Source organism: Chaetodon trifascialis, chromosome 6, assembly GCF_039877785.1.
Source record: "Chaetodon trifascialis isolate fChaTrf1 chromosome 6, fChaTrf1.hap1, whole genome shotgun sequence".
Classification (NCBI taxonomy): Eukaryota; Metazoa; Chordata; class Actinopteri; order Chaetodontiformes; family Chaetodontidae; genus Chaetodon; species Chaetodon trifascialis.
Genome location: NC_092061.1, coordinates 164,337 through 183,535, shown reverse-complemented (window position 1 = coordinate 183,535; position 19,199 = coordinate 164,337). Strand labels below are relative to the sequence as shown.

General features: G+C 46.0%; 1 protein-coding gene across 1 annotated transcript in view; it reads left to right on the top strand.

Moving 5' to 3' along the window:
- Positions 1 to 13,630, top strand: part of LOC139332110 (regulator of G-protein signaling 3-like) — a 38,074-nt gene extending 24,444 nt beyond the window's left edge. Inside the window, exons 12-24 of the mRNA XM_070963822.1 lie at positions 270 to 524; positions 1,150 to 1,189; positions 1,280 to 1,539; positions 2,181 to 2,264; positions 3,922 to 4,033; positions 7,037 to 7,206; positions 7,673 to 8,237; positions 8,552 to 8,769; positions 8,897 to 8,943; positions 11,572 to 11,670; positions 11,776 to 11,837; positions 11,935 to 12,101; positions 12,203 to 13,630. Of these exons, the coding sequence (XP_070819923.1) occupies positions 270 to 524; positions 1,150 to 1,189; positions 1,280 to 1,539; positions 2,181 to 2,264; positions 3,922 to 4,033; positions 7,037 to 7,206; positions 7,673 to 8,237; positions 8,552 to 8,769; positions 8,897 to 8,943; positions 11,572 to 11,670; positions 11,776 to 11,837; positions 11,935 to 12,101; positions 12,203 to 12,400 (2,277 nt within the window). The 3' untranslated portion in view covers positions 12,401 to 13,630. The remainder of the gene's footprint in view (positions 1 to 269; positions 525 to 1,149; positions 1,190 to 1,279; positions 1,540 to 2,180; positions 2,265 to 3,921; positions 4,034 to 7,036; positions 7,207 to 7,672; positions 8,238 to 8,551; positions 8,770 to 8,896; positions 8,944 to 11,571; positions 11,671 to 11,775; positions 11,838 to 11,934; positions 12,102 to 12,202) is intronic.
- Positions 13,631 to 19,199: the final 5,569 nt, after the last annotated feature.

Genomic DNA, 19,199 nt, shown 5'->3' with positions numbered 1-19,199 from the left:
TTACACAAACTTTGACATTCTGCATGCTGAGAACTTTTTTAATACCTCAAGTACTCTTTGGACTTAGGTACTTTTCATGAAGTACAACTGTAATTGTACAACATTTTCTTGTGATAGAGTATTTTTACAGTGAAGGGTTTGAAGTATAGGGTGTCAATACTTCATCCACCTGCTATTGGCTTTGCTGTCAGGTCACAAAACTTGGACAACTAGCAGTCTTTTTGCTAAACTAATGTCACTGTGTCTCCTCCCTCCTCTCCGTCTCCTAGACAACAGGCAGGAAGTTGCTTCGTCACCCCACCCGCAATAAACATGCCCACAGACAGGGTCAGGGGTTGGGGATGAGGTCCAGTTTGGGGGCTCTGGGTTCTCTGTGGAGGGACAAGAAGGAGGACCAGGAGGAGGAGGAAGAAGAGGAGGTGACTGAGTACTCATCTCGCACCACCACACTCAAGGGCACTCGTGTGACATCGTCACATGGAGACAATTACATCATCCTCTCACCTGTCAATCCAGGAGAACAGGTAAGTTTGAAGAGCCTACAGGTGTCTCAACGTTCTCATCTCTAAATCCACCAGAATCCCCTTCCTCGTTCACCTCACTTTAACAAGAACCTTTTTACCTGAACTGAGACCTTTCAGTTTGACCAGGACATTTTATTTGAACCAGGATATTTTAAATGAACCACTTCTTCACCTGTTACAGAACACTTTACCTGAACCAGAACGTTTCATCTGATACAGAACCTTTTACTTGTTACAGATCATTTTAGCTGAAGCACAATCTTTCATTGAAACCAGAACCTTTCAGCTGAACTAGAACCTGACCGAGAAACAGATCATTGCTGAAGACCTTTTCCTGGACTTAAACATGACCTTGAACCTTTCACCTGAACACCTGAACCTTTCTCAGAAAGTAATCCACCCCAGAGCTCCAGACCATCTTTCCCATCTTTTCCAAAGCCGGAACCATAGCCCCTTTTAGCTCACCTGGATCTGACAAACACTGTCAGTCATCGGTCATCATGTGGTTTGTTCTGTCCAGAACTTGAACATGTTGTTGTGTCAGTCGCTGTTAGTATATAAAGTAATGATCACAATGTTCTGCTGGAACAGAAAAATGTTCTCCATCTCTGTGTCTGTGTTTCAGCTGCTGCAGCCGGTTTATCATGACCGGGATGCAACGATCGGTATGACAACCAGCTGAATATTGATAATCCATTCTGAGTATTGATAAATGTGTTGATTATAAGATGACGTTACCTGTGTCATATCGTCAGGGCGTCTGTACCGGACTCACCCCAGCAGAGGTCAAAATCTGTTCCATGACCCTCGACCTACATCGTCACAGCGACCGTTCACCGGCCCCACCAACCTGCCCCCATCTTCTTTCACCTCCACCTCCTCTTCATCAGCCTCGCCCAGTAACTATGGCAACTACCAGAACTGCACTATTGTCCAATCACATCTGCCCTGCTCCTCCTATGGAACTTACGTCACCCTGGCACCCAAAACCCTCATCTTCCCCATCTTTGTCCAGGTCAGAACCTAAAATGTTAACTCTGACTCAGAGTTAGAAACAATCCAAGACCCCTATACGTAACCCAGAAACTTGAATCTGACCCAGAAACAGAACATCTTTGCTGAAGGCAGAGCCCAGAATTGTTGTCATGATCCAGAACAAGATATTATATCCCAAAGCCCTTATTTCCCCCATTTTTGTACAGTAACAAACTAGAGCGATTAACAAAATATTAGAAGCCATTCCCCATCACATCCTAGAACTTAATCCAGAGTTGAGACCTAATTCATAACTCTCACAACGAATGTGAACATCTTTATCCAAGTTAGAACCTACAACCTTTAATCTGACCCACAACCCTTGTCACTGTCAAAACTCAGACCTTTAACTTGACCCAGAATCCAGAACGAAATACTGGAACTGAAGACTGGCACTGAGCCAAGAATACAACCCTGATACACACTGTTAGAGCCAAAAAACCCTTCATTCAGGTCAGAGTCTAAAACCAAACCTTGTAACTTTTATCCAATGCAGAATATGTCAGAAAAACTGCACCTTCAATCCGTGTTGTTTGTTAGAACATTACTTATTATGTTGGAGTTTACCTCTGGATTGATGTTTGTTCTTCTGTTGTGTTTTCTTTCTGTTGTTGTTTACAGCCTCTGGATCTGTGCAGTCCAGACAGAACCCTGCTGATGGCAGAGGAAATGGTTTTACACCAGGCTGATCTGCTGCCTGCAAAGGTAAATCAGAATCAGAATCAGAAATCCTTTATTCATCCCCGGAGGGAAATTGTTTACCTGTATGTACCTGTATGTTAAACGTACTGCCATTGTACCCTAAAGAAACTAATAGTGCTTTGATTATTTATTTTAAGTTAAATAACCAAACACTGTCTGGACCGAGTTCTAAACTGTGATGATTTAGTGATCTTTGGACTGTTGGTCAGACAAAACAAGACATGAAGACGTCATATCAGACATCAGAATAAATGATTCATCAGGAAATAACTGGTAGATAAAATCATAGTGCATAGAATTGTTGGTTTCATCCCTACTGCAAATATAATTGGAATTGTACGCTACTACATACTGTGGATACTGATGTTGGAACAGAACTACTAATATTACTACAAAGGTAAAAGACAAACTCTGGAGTACATTGGGGTAGAGACTAACCCTAACCCATAAAAAGCCACATTAGTAAAATAATTACACCTTAAGAATTAACAAAGCAACTAAAATTTAAAGCAGATGAATCATCTAAAACAGGTGGAAGTGAAATAAGATGAAATAGAGATTTTTTAAGTGCCCTAAGGGTAAAATGTTATGAACTTTACCTTGTTCTGCACGTTATTCCAGGTTGCAGGTGCTCAATGAGAAAAACTGGTTTTTCCAAGTTCAGTTAAAGCAGTTGGCACCTGCAACATAATCCAATATTTTGACCTGATTAATCAATGATGCAATCTAAAACCAGAGTGGTGGTAGCGAGCTTTTCTCTAAAAGCTGATTGGTGTATGCTTTGATTAGAATGTACTAAGAGGAATGATTTACACTGATTATTTACTAGAGATTCTCGTATTTCTGCTTTCCGTGATAATTTAGAAATACTGTTGGGCAGGCCGAGTCAAAGTTCATGTTACATGTTCCAAAGTCAGGCTGAGGTCTGGAAGACCAAGAAAACTTTGTGAGAGAGTTGCTCGTAGGATTGTGAGAAAGATAAATCAAACCCCGGTGTGATTGTAAAGACGTTCGAGCAGACTCTGGAGGGCTCTGTTCTGCGGCGACACCCCCACAAATATGAGCTTCAGGCTTAAGAGGAACATTTTGAAATGTTGTTCAGGAGAAAAGACGAAAGATTTGAGAGTGTGAACCTGACCCTGAAGGACACGCAACAACCTCTGAGAGCTGGCACAGGCACATGCACACACATGCACACACATGCACACACACACACACACACACACACACACACACACACACACACACTCTCAGCTGTTTCTGGGAATTTGCCTCATTTGATACTCATGTTTTTGGTAAAAATCAAGATCAGGAGGAAGACTAGGTGTCTGTTCTCTGTCAGACGCTAACACAGGATGCTAACAGATTTCTTTCAGGGTGTTCCTTCAGCTGTCACTACAATACCCAGAATTCACTGTGAAACGGTGTAGTGTAGTAGTCACCATTTGGAAACATAACAGCTCAGGAACAAGCCGGACTGAAGCTAACACTAAAAACTCACTAACATTTCCTCTGTAGTTTGGCAGTTTTAATATTTTGGTATTTCTTGTTCTGTTTCTTTCCGACTTTGATGCTTCCATGTTCACGTTTCGTGAAAATCAATACCAAATTATTAAGGTGTGTGTGTGTGTGTGTGTGTGTGTGTGTGTGTGTGTGGCAGGTGACTGTGTTGATCTACAGTGACCTGCTGCTGTTCACAAGAGAGGATGAAGCCGGACGCTGCAATGTCCTACAGAGTCCAATGTACCTGAACACACTGCAGATCAGAGAAGGTACACGCACAGGAACACACACACACACACACACACACACACACACACACACACACACACACACACACACACACACACACACACACTGTTATTATATGATAAGTGTCCAATCAGTGGATGTTTTGGTGTCACTGTTTGCTGCTAACTGTCCATCAGGCTGACGGCTCCTGTGAACATACTATTTCTGTGTCTGGTGGTTTTGGCGTTCGGTGATCTGTAGCACCTACAGACGCTGGAACAGGTGGTCTCCAGGATGTGAGGGGTCTGCAGTGATGTTTCCTGCCTGTTCCTCAGTCTGGAGCTGTGTCAGTCCTGAATGGAAGGCAGGTTGGCACCTATGATCTCAGCAGTCCTTACAGTCCGCTGCAGTCTGTTCTGGTCGTGTTTGGTGGTATTCAACAAACTTCCAGAACTGTCAGGAAGTTTGTTGAATACTGAGCTGAAGTCCACAAAAAGGGTCCTTGCGTATGTCCCCCGGTGGCCGTTGTAGGATGTAGTTCAGTCTTGTGTTGATGACGTCCTCTACTGTCCTATTTGCCTGGCAAATTGCAGGGTCTTAGTCCACATAAATCCACGTCATGGACTGCAGTGTAAAACAGTGCTCCGAACAAAGTGCACATGACGCTTCGGAGCGGAGGGGGATGTCCTGTGGTTCCCTGTTGGAGACATAATACAAACCTGCAGACGTGTGTCAAGGTGATGCCGCTCCACCTGTCGGAATGATTACAGCTTGTAACAAATCTCTGAACACACAAGTTGTCGTGTGTTGAAGTGTTGGATTGAGATTAAACCTGAATGTGTCCGTTCATGTGCTCCATGTTCACTTCAGTTCAGTGTACTCTGTGAGGTCCATGATGCTCAGAGATGTTTAGTCCTGTTCTGCCCCCCAGTGGACAAGGTTGGAGCGTCGAGACAAAGAATCATGCTAATTTTCATTAATGCAACTGTTTCTCCAGGACCCATCACCTTATCGTGGTGGAGAAGTTTGTGTGTCCCGGTGAACCTGAGAGCTATGTTGTCTGGAGCCTAGTGCTCCTGGTAGGGTCACCCATGGCAGATTGGTCTCAGGCGAGGGTCCAGACTAAGAATTGTTCATTAAGACCCCATGAAAGACTGTATAAGAAGAGGTGATACCCGGCCCAGAGGAAGCATGGGGCCCCCATCTGGAGCCAGGCCTGGACGGTGGGCCCGTCAGCGAGCGCCTGGTGGTTGGGCTTGCCACGGAGCCCGGCCGGGCACAGCCCGAAAGGATTAAGTGGCACCCTCATCTTCATCCTGTGGGTCCACCACCTGCAGGAGAAACCGCTTGGGTTGGGTGCGCTGCCATATGGGTGGCAGTGAAGGCCGGGGATCTTGACAGACCAGACCTGGGCGGCAGAAGCTGGCTCTGGGGACATGGAACGTCACCTCTCTGTGGGGGAAGGAGCCGGAGCTTGTGTGTGAGATGGAGTGCTACCAGTTGTATCTGGTGAGGCTCACCTCTATGCACAGCGTCGGCTCTAGAACTGTCCTCCTGGATAGGGGTGGACTCTTTTCTTCTCTGGAGTCTCCCAAGGTGTGAGGTGCCAGGCAGGTGTAGGGATACTCACAAATCCTCGGCTGAGTGCCGCTACGTTGGAGTTTACCCCAGTGGATGAGAGGGTGGCCTCCCCATACCTTTGGGTTATGGGGGGGGAACTCTGACGGTTGTGACAGATCAGAGTATTCGGCCCTCTTGGAGACCCTGAGTGGAGTCCTGCTTGGGGCTCCGGTAGGGGACTCCGTAGTCCTTCTGGGGGACTTCAACGCACATGTGGGCAACGATGGAAACACCTGGAGAGGTGTGATTGGGAGGAATGGCCCCCCGATCTGAACCCAAGCGGTTGTTTGTTATTGGACTTCTGTGCTAGTCATGGACTGTCCATAATGAACACCATGTTCAAACATAAGGATGCTCATAAGTGTACATACCAGAGCGCCCTAGGTCAAAGGTCAGTGATCGATTTCGTTATCGTATCATCTGACCTGAGGCCGCATGTTTTGGACACTCGGGTGAAGAGAGGGGCGGAGTTATCAACTGATCACCATCTGGTAGTGAGTTGGGTCCGAGGGTGGGGGAAGACTTTAGACAGACCTAGTAAACCCAAGGGTGTGGTGTGGGTGAACTGGGACGTCTGGAAGAGGCCTGTGTCCAAGAGAACTTCAATTCATACCTCCGGCGGAGCTTTTCTGGCATCCCTGTGGAGGCTGGGGGCATCAAACCTGAGTGGGCGATGTTCAAAGCTTCCATTGCTGAAGCTGCAGCGGAGAGCTGTGGTCTAAAGGTCTTGGGTACCTCAAGGGGCAGTAACCCTCGAACACCATGGTGGACACCGGTGGTCAGGGAAGCTGTCCGACTGAAGGAGTCCTTCCGGGATATGTTATCTCGGAGGACTCCAGAGGCAGTTGCAAAGTACTGACGGGCCCGACGGGCAGCAGCTTCCAGAGAGATTATATCTCCACACTGGCCTGGGAATGCCTCAGGATCCCCCGAGGTTAATGTGGCCTGGGAAAGGGAAGTTTGGGGTCCCCTGCTGAAACTGTTGCCCCCACAACCTGACCCGACCCCGGATAAGCGGCTGAAAATGAGGCAACTGTTTGTGTTGTAATGAAAATATCTTCTGTAGTTTATATCACAGATGTGACAGATCCATTGACAGAACACTGAATTTAAAAATATGACTGAAAAAACAAACAGTTTTGTGTTTGTTATGATGATCTATGATTATTGAGAAACAGAATAAAACTAAATGGACGATTCTCTGATGTGAGACAGCAGCCAAACCAACCAACCAACCAACCAACATGCAGCAAATGTTTCTGATGAATCTGAAACAGGAAGACTGATTCTTTATGAATTAATAGTAATTAATAAATGACGACTGATGGAGTCTGTGTGTGTGTGTGTGTGTGTGTGTGTTTCTTGTGTGTGTGTGTGTGCGTGTGTATGTCTGTGTGTGTGTGTGTGTGTGTGTGTGTGTTCAGTGGTGTCGGAGCCCCTCCACATCTACTTCCTGCAGAGCTCTCAGAGCTGCTGTCGTTGTCTCTTCAGTCTCGAGGCGTTCAGCGTCGAGCAGAAGGTCAGAGTCAGTCTCTGTCTCCATGACAATATCCAACTGCAGCTGGTTGCCACAGAGACCGGACACACCCACCAGGTACTCCAGTACAATAAACACCTGATTTATTAACCAGTAAGGGACACCTCTATGTTCCATATACCTGACCAGTAAATCACTTCAGAGAGACAGACAGACAGACAGACAGACAGACAGACAGGCAGGCAGGCAGGCAGGCAGGCAGGCAGACAGACAGACAGACAGACAGACAGACAGACAGGCAGGCAGGCAGGCAGGCAGGCAGGCAGACAGACAGACAGACAGACAGACAGACAGACAGACAGACAGACAGACAGATCAAACCAGAGCCCACCTTACCCAGAGCGATCACATGATCGTGGTCCAGGTTAAATGTCAGGACTGCAGACTGTCCAGCAGGTGGAGCCCAAACACAGAGTTCAAATGAAAGAGGGTCAGTGACTCATGAAACCAGAGGACACTAACAGTTTACCTCCTGTCTCCTCCCCTGTCTCCTCCTCCTCCTCCTCCTTCTGTCTCCCCCCAGCTCTCAGACATCCCCTCAGACTTCAGCCTCCTCTCTCTCCATCAGTCTGACCTCCTCTGTCGTCCTCCTCACTCCTCCTCTGATGCCCACCCCCTCTGCCCCTCCTCCCTCTGTGACTCCGTCAGACCTCCCTCCCCCTCACCTTACTCACCCTCCACTCCTCCATCAGCCTTATCCTCTCTCTGTCCATACCTGTCCTCACCTCCTTCCAGGACCTTAACCACCACATCTCAGCCCCCCCCCCCATGCCCCCCTCCCTCCTCCTCCTCCACCCATATGAGTCCAGTCTGGAAGGAGAGAGAAAGAGCAGAGGAGGAGGAGGACAGGAGGAAGAGGAGGTGGGAGGAGGTTGTGGAGGAACGGCAGCAGGGGGAGGGGGAGAGCGCCTCGGAAACATCGGAGAATGTGGGAGGTGTCGGTGGGCCGGGCCTCCTGCTCAGCCCCCACTGCTTCAACATGAAAGAAGAGGAGCAGAGGGGTGAAAATGAAGAGCAGGAGGAGGAGGAAGAGGAGGAGGAGGCAGGAGGAGGCACTGAGGAGTTAACCTCCACCTACAGACCTGAAGGTCAGTCTGATGAGCTGTTCGATTTAAGTAAATGAAGTTGAAGTGAAAGCTGAACGGGTCGGAAGTGTCAGTTGAAGTGTAAGACAGTTTGAGTTGAGGCGTTGGCTGAAGAGTAGACTGAAAACAGGTGAATGGTTCAAAGAGTAAACCTGAGACCTGAAAGGGATTGAAGTGAACTTAGATACTGAAAGGAAGTGAGACATCAGCGTCCTTCACTGAAGACAGAGAAACAGTATGCAGAAATCTTGATAGCAGTTGAAGTGTCATTTGAAAACTCTTGTTTTGTCCTCTTCCTTCACATGACCGCCATTCAGGTCTGCGGCGCTCTCTCTCTGAGGGTTCTCTCCTGCAGGAACCTCGATCGCCCCGCTTCCTCTCTGACAGCACGATCCATCAACTTGCCCGCCCCACGACCTTTAACCTCAGCCTTGATGCGATGCGCCGGCCCCCCTCCATCCACACCCTGAGGAAGCAGCTGACCAGAGGGGGGGGGTCTCTCCACCACATGCTGCTGCTCCTCAATGGCACCAAGGTGGAGATCAGGACAGCCCCCCCCCCCCCACACACACACAGAACATCTGGTCACCACTTCAAAAGTACAAAGTGAAAGATGTGAACCAGGCAGAGTCTGACAGTCTGATGCTGTTCTGTTGATTCAGGATGAAGAGATCAGAAACCTTCAACTGATGAAGAAGACCAAGAGCCTGTGAGTGTGCACGCACACACGCACACACGCGCACACGCACACCCAGTTAGTTGCACAGCTGTTAAACAATGATGAGGTTGACGGACATTTTGTTCCTCTTGAGGTAACAAAGACAAAAAAGTTGCGAACAAAGATGGCCGACCTCACAATCGTTGGTCCTTTCCTGCAGTCCAGTTATTGTTTCAGAGTTTCAAACAGTACTGATTGCTTGGCTCTGGTATCTGCTGTACAGCCAATCAGAGACAGAGGCTCCATTTTTGTTTGTTTGTCCCTTTAAGTTAAGTTAAGATAAGATAAGATAAGATAAGATAAATAGAATCGCTGCATTGGCTCCCCGTGGCTTCAGGATCGACTTTAAGGTGCTTTTATTAGTCTTTAAGTGTCCTGACGGTCTTGGCCATCTTATTTATCTGACCTGTTCTTATCATATCAGCCCTCGTGGACCCTGAGCTCCTCTGGCTCAGGCCTTTTCATTGATCCAAGGGTTCGGACCAAAGCCCACAGAGAGGCGGCATGCAGCCACTATGGTCCGAAGCTTTGGAACAGCCTGCCGGAGTGCATCAGGACGCAGAGACCGTTGGTGTTTTTAAAAGGAGGTTCAAAGGTCACCGTTTAGTTTGGCTTTCAACTGATTTCTTTACTCTTTGAACTCAGACATGTTTTATCCGAGCACTTTGTCTTTTAGCTCTTAGGTCCTTTTATTTTATTCAATTTCAGGTCTTAGGTCTTTTATTCTATTGTCTTTTAGGTTTTAGCTCCAGTGTTTCCTCATGGGGGGCCTCCACGCTGGGAGGGGTGTCTGGTCTGCCTGCTGGGGCGTCGTCCTGGGGACCCCTCGGGCCCAGAGGACCGGGGGGCTCTGCCCCGCGTGTGCAGTCCACCCCGGTCTGCCCAGGTCGGGGGACCGGGGGGCCCTGCGCTATGTATGGGGTCCACCCCGGTTTATCTGGGTCGGGGGTCTCTGTGGCCATGGGCGTGGATGAGCTCCCCATAGGTGTTTTCTTTTTCCTCTCATGATGCCTCAGTGCCCTGCTGTGTTATTACACTGACAGTTTCATTGGGGTGTGTGTGTGTGTGTGTGTGTGTGTGTGTGTGTGTGTGTGTGTGTGTGCGTGTGTGCGTGTGTGTGGCTGTGTGTGTATTTTATGTTTTTATCTTTTGTCAGGCACCTTGTGTTGCATTTTTATGTATGAAAGGTGCTATACAATAAAGTTTGATTGATTGATTGGTAAGATAGGACTTCATTAATCCCCCATACAGGAAATTTGGGTGTTACAGGCAGCAGCAGTATCAGAAGTATTAAAAGACAGAAACAAAAAAAAATACAAAATGGAAAATAAAAAAATCTAAAACTCTGTAAACATACATTCTTTACAGAGAGTACAGTGTTTCTCAGTATTGGACACTGGATAAAAAGTATGTAGCAGTACAAATAGTGTTAATGTTGACAAGAATTTTAAATTTAGTTTACTCTTAGTTGCTTAACTGAAAATAATATTAAATTTACTTTTAGTCTTAGTCACTTTACTGAAAATAAATCCACCGCCAGGCAAGTGGATTTTCGTAAACCGGCGGAGTCGTGCGCTCACGTCACACCTCACAGTCAGGTGTCCACAGTGTCTGGCATTTCACTGTGATCAATTATTAGCAACAGCCGCGATTCAATGCAACTATCTGAGTCAGCGCATACAGTCAGACCTATATTTTGATCAGTATCTCATCTGACCACATTGCAACCACGTTCGGCACGCGTAACGGTCACTCACCCTGACCGAATGCACACAGGTGAAACAGGGATGCGAACTAATCGGTTAACGTCGCTGTGCCAACAGAAACAGCCGTGACGTCCTACAGAGCAGATATACTGCATCTGTCTCAGAGCACTGAGAGACACAGAGACAGACACATGAAAAACATGTGATGATCGCTGTCCACTGTTACCCACGTGACGTCATTCCAAATACAAATGTTATCATAGTAATGCTTAACGTTATCTACAAAGATGGAGAACATCATTGCTTTGAGGAGGAGGAGGAGGAGGAGGAGGAGGAGGAGGAGGAGGAGTAGATGCGCTGGCAGCGCAGTGCATGAAAATACCAAAGTCTGTGTCGCCACGCCCCATCGACGAAGCAGACCTGACTTTGCAGTGCGCCTGTGCCAAAAATCAAAAATAGAGCCCAATGACTGGCTTTGACTCCGCAAACGGCTCCGCCCTCTTTGGAAATGACACACACAGTCTTTTTTTTTCAGATAGACAGATCGAACAGAAATATTTCCATAGGTCGTCCCTCCTCTTCCTTCCCACCTGACATGCTGGTGAAGATGAGGCACTTTGAGTGGCCAGCAACAGCTATTGCTGTTGCTTCTTCTTTTCTAATTGCTTCTTTTGGCTTTAAGCTAGCTAGCCTAGGCGACATGCGAACGTTAGTTTGCCTTGTGGTTATCTTTCAGCGGGCACCCAACATGCACCTGGCATGTACCGGGGGGGGGATTTCGTCTTGTCCTCACTCATCAGGACATGATGAACAGAGACTTCGCTGTAATTTTTGTAATCAAATTTTTTTTCATTTACAATAAAATGACATCAATGACGTCTATTGCTCTGACTCCTCATCGTCGTCTCCTCAGAACCGCCGATGTCCGGAGCCGCCTGCCGTTTCTACGACGACGGAAAAACAGTAGCTGTGTCCATGGTAACAGTTTGGAGAAAGCTCTGAGAAACAACAGGTAGGGTTTTTTATTGGATTATTCTTAGCCTGACCCTGAACTGTTTCCACCAAATTCCTGTTGACTCCGGCTGGTTCAAACAGGGTGCATTTGTTTGCTTTTCAGACCATCTGTAAAGGAGGTGCTGAAGTGGGCAGAGAGTCTGGAGGTTCTGCTGACCAATCAGTGTAAGACACAACATGTCCTGGTTCTGTGTTCAACCCATAATCAGTGAGGGATGAGCCTTCATGATGACAGTTTCCATCCTCTCTTCTTATTGGTCAGATGGTCTGGTAGTGTTCCGTCACTTCCTGAGGTCGGAGTTCAGCGAGGAGAACCTGGACTTCTGGCTGGCTGTGGACAGTTTCAAGAAGACATGCCCTTTTAGCAATATGGCTGCCAGAGCTGTGAAAATCTACGAAGAGTTCATTTCTACCAATGCAGCAAGACAGGTATCTCCCTCCCTGTCCGTCTGTCCGTCTGTCTGTCTGTCTGTCTGTCTGTCCTCCAATTTGTCTCATGGTCCTGTGACACCACTGCTCTCTGTCTCCAGGTGAATTTGGACTCAGCTGTCAGAGAGTCGACCAATCAGAGCCTGCGTCTTGGCGTTAACTCTGCCTCCTTCCAGTTGGCTCAGGATCAAATTTTTGGCCTGATGGAGACGGACAGTTACCCACGCTTTCTCAGGTCCCGCCTCTATACTCAGCTGGCCAGTCAGGGCCCAACGCTGGCCGTAGAGTCAGCCAAATAGAACGGAATTGCATCTGCACTGCACCTGTTAGCCAGTCATGTTTAAGGAAGACTGGGTCAAGTAGAGGACAGACTGATGGTCAGCCAATCAGATCAGAGCCTCTGATTTGCTGGTTACCAGCTCCGGTCATGTTTTCCGAGAAGAGCCCACCAATGTAAAGAAGCTACCCAGCATTATGAGAAATGTAGTATCTGGTGTTTGAGGGCTACAAGTCAGGTTATCCCCCTCTGTTCATCTGTTTATAAAACGGATTTTCATCCCATTGAGTCAAATGTTCTCAAAACTGCATCAGATTTTAGTCATATTTTAACTAGTCATTATTTCAGTGTAGGAGGTTTCATGTGGACTAAACATTAATCTGAATATTTAATCATCCAGTCTTGAGAAATGGCCTTTGACAGTTCTTGGAACCTAAAAAGGATTTGAAGTTGTCACTTCAGCAGCATGACTCTATAAATGCCAATGTTGGTCCACCACTTTGGTCCAGAATGAAATATGTCAACATCTGCAAGGTGGACCATGCAAACAATCATGGTTTCCAGATGATGAATCCCACAGATTTCTCCTGTAGTGGTTCACATGTGTGGTTTTGAGTGAAATATCTAACTATTGGATGAACAGTCATGCTCCCATCAGGATGAATGATAATGATCCTCTGACTTTTCATCAGGTCGTTTCAGTGTGTCCAGTACTGTGGTTTATGAGCCAATACCAGCAGAACTAATGATATTCCCATCAGCCTCAGCTGGACTTTGTTTTTACTGTAAATTAGCTAATGTTAGCATGATAACATGTTAAACTGAGATAATGAACATTGTGAACAATATACCTGCCAAAAATGCAAGCATGTTAGCATTCAGCTCAAGTACAACCTCACAGAGCCACTAGCATAGGCCACGAAAGAGAAGAGACAGAAAACCAGCTTGTTTTTGCTCACTTTCCAAATGTATGCATTAAAACTCGAGGAGAAGCAGCAGATGACCCAAAGATCTGATGTCTGAACATCAGGACTTTTGGAGATAATGGTAGTGTTTTTCTGATTGAGTAACTTTTTCATACAAATAGTTTTTAGTGCTACTTGTAACTGAAGTCAGTGAAATATACTGTTTGTGTATTATCACACAAGTAAATTGTGGTTACTGTAAAAGATTGTCACTACGTATAATTGAGGTTTGCCTGCTAACCTGTTCGATAAAGAGACAATGTTAAATAAATGATAAATGACAACTGAATGAGGAACTCTTTATAATTTCTGCTGTTTCTTGTTCTTTGGTTTTGTTTGCTGCAGCCTCGGTGTCTTTTTGCCACTCACGTTTGACCAACAGTAAAACTGAAAACCAGCAGGTGGTGCTATTTTACAAGTGAGAAACACCCATTATTTTGCTTCTTTCATGTCAGTAACTTTTGATTGAATGTATAATCAGAATCAGAATCAGATATACTTTATTGATCCCGGGGGAAATTGTTTTTGTTACGGTGCTCCTTAAAAGAATAGAAGAAATAGAAGAGATGAAGAAGAAATAGAAGAGATATAAAAGAAGAGATAAACATGTATGTGCAATTAAAAGAGAAAAAAACAAAAACAAAATATATATACAAAATATATATTCAGATGACTAAACTAAATATATATACAGATAACTAACCAAATACATAAACTGAGACAAGGGCCATTCAGAGGGAGGAGGTGTACAGGTCGATGTCCACAGGCAGGAATGACTTCAATTTTATTTGTATAGCGCCAAATCACAACAGAAGTTGTCTCAGGACACTTTCCATATAGAGCTGCTACAGACCAAACTCTTTATCTACAGAGAACCAACAATTCCCCCATGAGCAGCACTTGGAGACAGTGGTGAGGAAAATCTTCCTTTAACAGGCAGAAACCTCGAGCAGAACCAGACTCTGGGTGGGCGGCCATCTGCCTCCACCGGTTGGGTGAGAGAGGGAGGGCAAGAGAGGGAGAGACAGACAGACAGACAGACAGACAGACAGACAGAAATGCAGTCAGAGAGAGAGACAGAGAGACAGACATGAAGTCACAGTAACAGTGACAGTGGATGTAACTAGACAAATTCCCCTCGGCGGGAAATTTGGAGAGTGATACAGTGCGCAAACGCCGGGCCGTGCGCGTGGCTACTGCTATATTAGCACGGCAACCCGATACCAAAAGTCAAACCCGTTCATAGGACCCAATTTCACCATCGGCGACAATGCTAAGCTGACATTAGCATGTCCAAAAACACATTGAAAATGTCTCAAACACCATTAGAATGTCTTTCCCAATCATATTAACGTATGTTAGCATTAGCATGCTAACATTAGCATGTCAAATAACACATTAAAAACATCTGAACCATCATTACAATGCCTTTAACATTCATTTTAGACTAAGTTAGCATTTTAGCATTAGCATGCTAACAATAGCATGTTAGCACAACAACCCGACATCAACAGGTATACCTCCACGCACCAACAAGTTCATAGGACCCCATGTTAGCATTAGCATGTTAGCATTGTGGCTAATGCTAACAGGCCAACATCACTCATTACCTCATTAACACTTACAACTCACCAGTAATAGGCTAGGCTGTGGCTGGTTAGCATGCCACTGCAGAGCTTAATGAGGAGCTGCTCATTTGACTGAGCTGCACAGCTGCAGCTTAAGCCACATATGTGTGTGTGTGTGTGTGTGGGAGAGGCACTCAGGCTCAGAGGTTGCCATGGCAACTTGAGATCAGGCCACCTGCAGGTCTGCGAGAGTCTGAGAAACGTCTGAATTTGGCCTCCGCGCACCCTCTGAACAAACGTTTCCCACGCCTACACCGAAACTCCTATTGCCGAAATTTCTTTACCATCAGAGCTACAAGGCTTTGCTCTACAAGCTGATCACTTTCTTTTTCCGCTGGGCTGAAAAATGCTGATTTTAGAGCGAGTTAAAAAACGGCTGGTTTCTGTCTCTCCTGTTTTTGATTTGTATTGAACCTTATGGGCCAGATCAGAGGCGCTCTCCTCACTCAGAGGCTGAGAACTCAAAAACCGTAAGCCTATTGCTTAGCCAGGCACATCGTGAGAATCAGCGCAAGCGGCACTACAACTCCGGAAATTTTCACACCCGTAGAGCAGAATTTGTGCTTTGGAGGAGCGTGGAAAGACGGAAGTTTCAGACAATTTTAGAGCTTCTCTCCACTCTAGCAGTTAATCCCCTCCACTCTAGCACGAACATTCCGTGCAATACACACCCATTATAAACTCACAATTTCTCCCAAAACGCTCACGGTCATTGAACAGCGACTGCCCAAAAACTATACCACCTATCAAAACGAGACTTAAAACACCTATAGATGAGACTTGTTTTTACGTTTTAAAATTGGAACGGCGTCTCTAGGTGAAAGTATGCCGGAGCAGTAGTCCGTTGAAAAAGGGGGAGATTTTGTCACATTTTTCGCTGTCTCCCATTTACTTTAAATGGGATTTTTTCGTGTCGCGTATTCTGTAGAGAAAAATAATAACACACCGAGTCTGATCAAGACGCACGTTTTGATATATCATTCGCCTGGGTGCTCGCTATCGTTTCAGACTAGTAGCGAATCAAAAAAAGTACGGATGATGAATAATAATAAGAAGAAACACGCAGAAGAACAATAGTGGTTCAGGGCAGTTGCAGTGGATGTCAGGCAGGGCCAAGGCAGGAGACGCAGCTGAAGTCCACAATCCAGATTCAGCCACTGTCCATGGGAACCTGCAAGACGACAAAGCACAGAGACTCCGGGGGAAGGAGCTAAGTTAGTAACACGCCGTGGTAGGACATGAGAGCGTGCGGATGGAGAGGGACAGAAGGACAGAGGAGCTCGGTGTGTCTTTGGAGGTCCCCCGACAGTCTAATCCTATAACAGCATAACTGGGGGCTGGTCCAGGACCAGCCTGAGCCAACCCTAACTATAAGCTTTATCAAAGAGGACAGTTTTAAGACGACTCTTAAATGTAGAGACAGTGTCTGCCTCCCGGACAAAGACTGAAGATGGTTCCACAGGAGAGGAGCTTGATAGCTAAATGCTCTGACTCCTGTTCTGCTTTTTGAGACTTTCGGAACCATAAGTAGAAATGCATTCTGGGAACGCAGTGTTTGAGTGGGGCAATAAGGTACTATGAGCTCTTTAAGATAAGAAGGTGCCTGGCCTTTTATGGCTTTGTAAGTAAGGAGGAGAATTTTAAACTCCTCCGCAGAGCAGCGAGTATTGGAGAAATATGATCTCTCTTCCTGGTTTTTGTCAGGACATGTGCTGCAGCGTTCTGGAGCAACTGGAGAATATTCAGAAGGCGTCAACAGTTTAATGACCTGCATCACAGACTACATTAACATCTGTGGAAAACACTGTGCCTACCAGGAACGTACAGCGTTTCCCAAACAACAAACCTTGGGTGTATACAAAGTTAATATCATTACCCGCCTCAATCACTTTATTTACTTTCTGCACTCAATGAGGGAAATCAAGTAGCATACCTGCTGATGCACAAGTGAACTGGCACCTACAATTTCCTGTGGACACACACGAGAGAAATACGTAGATAGAAGATGGAGACAGACAGTACATGGAGAAAACTGGAGAAGTAAGCAGACACTGGAACATTTCATTGGCATTAAGGGAACTGCGCTAAGCTGGTTTAAATCCTACCTGTCAGATCGCTCTCAGTTTGTACGCGTTAATGACGACTCCTCTGTGCTCACTTAAGTCAGCTATGGAGTCCCGCAGGGTTCTGTGCTTGGACCAATTCTATTCACCTTATATATGCTTCCTTTAGGTAAGATTATCAGGAAGCACTCAGTAAATTTTCATTGCTATGCAGATGATACCCAGCTATATTTATCAATGAAACCGGAAGAAACCAGTCAGTTAACTAGACTACAAGCATGTCTTCATGACATAAAGACCTGGATGACCTGCAATTTTCTGATGCTAAACTCGGACAAAACTGAAGTTATAGTAGTAGGCCCTAAACATCTTAGAAAGTCACTTTCTGATGACATAGCAGTTATGGATGGCATTGCGCTGGCCTCCAGCACCACTGTAAAGAATCTGGGAGTCATCTTTGACCAAGACATGTCCTTTCACTCCCATGTAAAACAAATTTCAAGGACTGCCTTTTTTCACCTACGTAATATCGCAAAAATCAGGCATATTTTGTCTCTAGATGATGCAGAAAAACTAGTCCATGCATTCGTAACTTCCAGGCTGGATTATTGCAATTTACTATCAGGCTGCCCAAATTGGTTGCTGAATATTCTCCAGTTGCTCCAGAACGCTGCAGCACGTGTTCTGACAAAAACCAGGAAGCGAGATCATATTTCTCCAATACTCGCCGCTCTGCACTGGCTCCCTGTAAAGTTTAGAATAGAGTTTAAAATTCTCCTCCTTACTTACAAAGCCATAAAAGGCCAGGCACCTTCTTATCTTAAAGAGCTCATAGTACCTTATTGCCCTACTCCAACACTGCGTTCCCAGAATGCATTTCTACTTATGGTTCCTAAAGTCTCAAAAAGCAGAACAGGAGTCAGAGCATTTAGCTATCAAGCTCCTCTCCTGTGGAACCATCTTCAGTCTTTGTCCGGGAGGCAGACACTGTCTCTACATTTAAGAGTCGTCCTAAAACTGTCCTCTTTGATAAAGCTTATAGTTAGGGCTGGCTCAGGCTGGTCCTGGACCAGCCCCTAGTTATGCTGTTATAGGATTAGACTGTCGGGGGACATCCAAAGACACACCGAGCTCCTCCGTCCTTCTGTCCCTCTCCATCCGCACGCTCTCATGTCCTACCACGGCGTGTTACTAACTTAGCTCCTTCCCCGGAGTCTCTGTGCTTTGTCGTCTTGCAGGTTCCCATGGACAGTGTCTGAATCTGGATTGTGGATTTCAGCTGCGTCTCCTGCCTTGGCCCTGCCTGACATCCACTGCAACTGCTACTGCTGTTATTACATCCACAGTCACTGTTACTGTGACTGCATGTCTGTCTCTCTGTCTCTCTCTCTCTGACTGCTTTTCTGTCTGTCTGTCTGTCTGTCTGTCTGTCTGTCTGTCTGTCTGTCTGTCTGTCTGTCTGTCTGTCTGTCTCTCCCTCTCTTGCTCTTCCTCTCTCACCCAGCCGGTGGAGGCAGATGGCCGCCCACCCAGAGTCTGGTTCAGTCTGAGGTTTCTGCCTGTTAAAAGGAAGTTTTTCCTCGCCACTGTCGCCAAGTGCTGCTCATGAGGGAACTGTTGGTTTCTTTGTAGATAAAAGAGCTTGGTCTGTGCCAGCTCTATATGGAAAATAGAGAAATAAAATTGAATTGAATTGAATTAAGCTATGCAGTTAAGAAAATCAATTAGGCTAAATGACGCACTCCTGTGTTTGTTTCTATCATCAAAAACAGTAGACAATGACTGTTTAATATTTTAGACCTAAATATTTGATTCTAGGGTAACTTAGCTGAGCAAATTCACAATTTTTCGAGGACCAACAACATGACATTATTGATGAATAAGATCTCCATACACTTACACAAATGCAACCAAATCCTGGACAGGAGCTGGCTGCTCGTCACTTGCAAGATTAATCTTAACGTCTGTCTGTCGTCCTGTGTCATCTTCTTCTTCTGTGTAATGTTTGCATTCAACGTCCGCGAGATCTCTTCTTCACGTCCTTTTTCTGGCACACTCGACTCGCAAGACCTCCTTACAAGTGAACGTCTCGCGAGGGGCAGGCGTGTGGCGCATACCAGTGCACACTGGGTAATGTAGTATAGCCATAGGAGTATGAGTATCAC